Here is a 1,777-nt window from a genome sequence, read left to right on the forward strand (position 1 = left end):
CTCCCCACTCCTCCACGCTTCCGCTTTATTGTCGCCTTCTTTTCAACCGTTCGCTTTGAACAGGTAGGTGGTCCTGATTTGTTCTTTGCTCATTTAATACCATTATTATTATTTTTATTTATATTTATTCTTTCAAGGCGTTTATTTAATCCTTACTTTCTTCTATATTTTTATTTTTTTTTATTATTATTTTATTTATTTCTTTATTTTTTTCTTGTATTTTTTTTGTTTTATGTACGTCTCCTGTACTTTTTTAACTGTATATTTTACGTATTTAAAAAAAATACTCTTACCATTGTTACTTATTTTTTATTCTTATTATTGTTTATTCAAGTTTACTTTATATTGATACTATTTTATGTCTTCCTTCCTTTTATTTATATGTAATTTCTTATCACTTTATTTTTACGTAATATTTATCCTAGCTTAAATTACCTTATTGTTGTAATATTCTCTGCTTTTTTTTTTTTGTATCTTTTTAGCCCCGATGAAGCCCTGCAAAGTGGGGCGAAACGTTGGACATTAAAATAGTTATAAATTATTTGTTCTTTTTTTTTTACTGCAACCCTGATCATCTTCTTGTATTTAAACTTTTTCGGTCGACTATATATACATATATATATATAACTTTTTTCATTTCCAATTAACACTACGTTAGAAATAATTTAATAAATATACGATATTATGAAAAATGTATTTTTTTTGTACTGCTTTATTTATCTATTATATTTTATCCTCTTTAATTTTTATTGTATCCCTTCTTGTTTATGTTTATTCTCATTCGTTCGTCTTCTCTGCGTCCTGTTTCCGTTGTTCTTTACCTCGACGCGAACCATTTTGAAAGATGCTACGCCCATTATGCAAGCCTCCTTTTTTGTTTCTCTCTTTTCGTCTTGGTAAAGATCTATATGAGCATGCAACCATTCTTCGTCAGACAGCGTACGGAAAAAAGACCTATAGTTCTCCGGTTCGAATAAGATATTTTTGGCTTGATAACGACCCTGAAAAGAAGAAAACTTTATTAGCAACTAATTATATTTATCAATTTGTATAATTGTTTAAATGATTTTATTGTGTAAGATTACTTTATATAATATATTTCCAAACAAAGGCAGAAGGACTCATAGAGCACACTCACACAATATTTACAAATATGTAAGTAAAATAAGAAATATATAAAAGAAAATGAAAAAGAATTTAACAATAAATATAATAATATCTTAATCACAATCACTCCTATTTTTATTAAGCTTTAGGAACTCTGAAAAGATCTGGTCTTCCCACTTGTGGAAGAAAAAGCAGGAATCCGAAAGATCCCATTGCTTTTTATTCTGCATTATTTATTATTAACTGCATGATATTAAAAACCAGTACGCTTAGCTAGGAGTTGAGTGGAGACTCTGGCCAGAACTCCAACATAATTATTTACAATAAGTTTTTGTGTTTCAACCTTTGGGGATAATCAGGAAAATGGTTCAGAGTTGGGCGAAAATTATTCGATTGTCGAGAGACCAATAAATTTTTATTCGGAGTTTGAATTCGATTGACGAGAGACCAATAAATATATATTCGGAGTTTTTATTCAAGTGACGAGAGACGAATATATTTTTATTCGAATAAAAATACTTTTGTATTACGATATTTGAAATATTAATTTATTTTCAAAAAATAGTCGAATACACAATTATTCGGAAAAATGTGTAATCGAATACCAATGAGATTTTTTTTTTTATTCGCTTATTTTTTACCGTTTCCGATTTCTAATGTATGAGGGTCC

At 28.3% G+C, this 1,777-nt stretch overlaps 1 protein-coding gene across 1 annotated transcript in view; it reads right to left on the reverse strand.

The window, feature by feature from the left end:
- Positions 1–682: 682 nt before the first annotated feature.
- LOC106683759 (uncharacterized) overlaps positions 683–1,777 on the reverse strand; it is a 24,398-nt gene continuing 23,303 nt past the window's right edge. Inside the window, exon 4 of the mRNA XM_014425433.3 lies at positions 683–1,001. Within this exon, the coding sequence (XP_014280919.1) occupies positions 747–1,001 (255 nt within the window). The 3' untranslated portion in view covers positions 683–746. The remainder of the gene's footprint in view (positions 1,002–1,777) is intronic.

The sequence above is a fragment of the Halyomorpha halys genome, unplaced genomic scaffold, assembly GCF_000696795.3.
Source record: "Halyomorpha halys isolate HHAL.00 unplaced genomic scaffold, Hhal_1.1 Scaffold514.1, whole genome shotgun sequence".
NCBI classification, from domain to species: domain Eukaryota; kingdom Metazoa; phylum Arthropoda; class Insecta; order Hemiptera; family Pentatomidae; genus Halyomorpha; species Halyomorpha halys.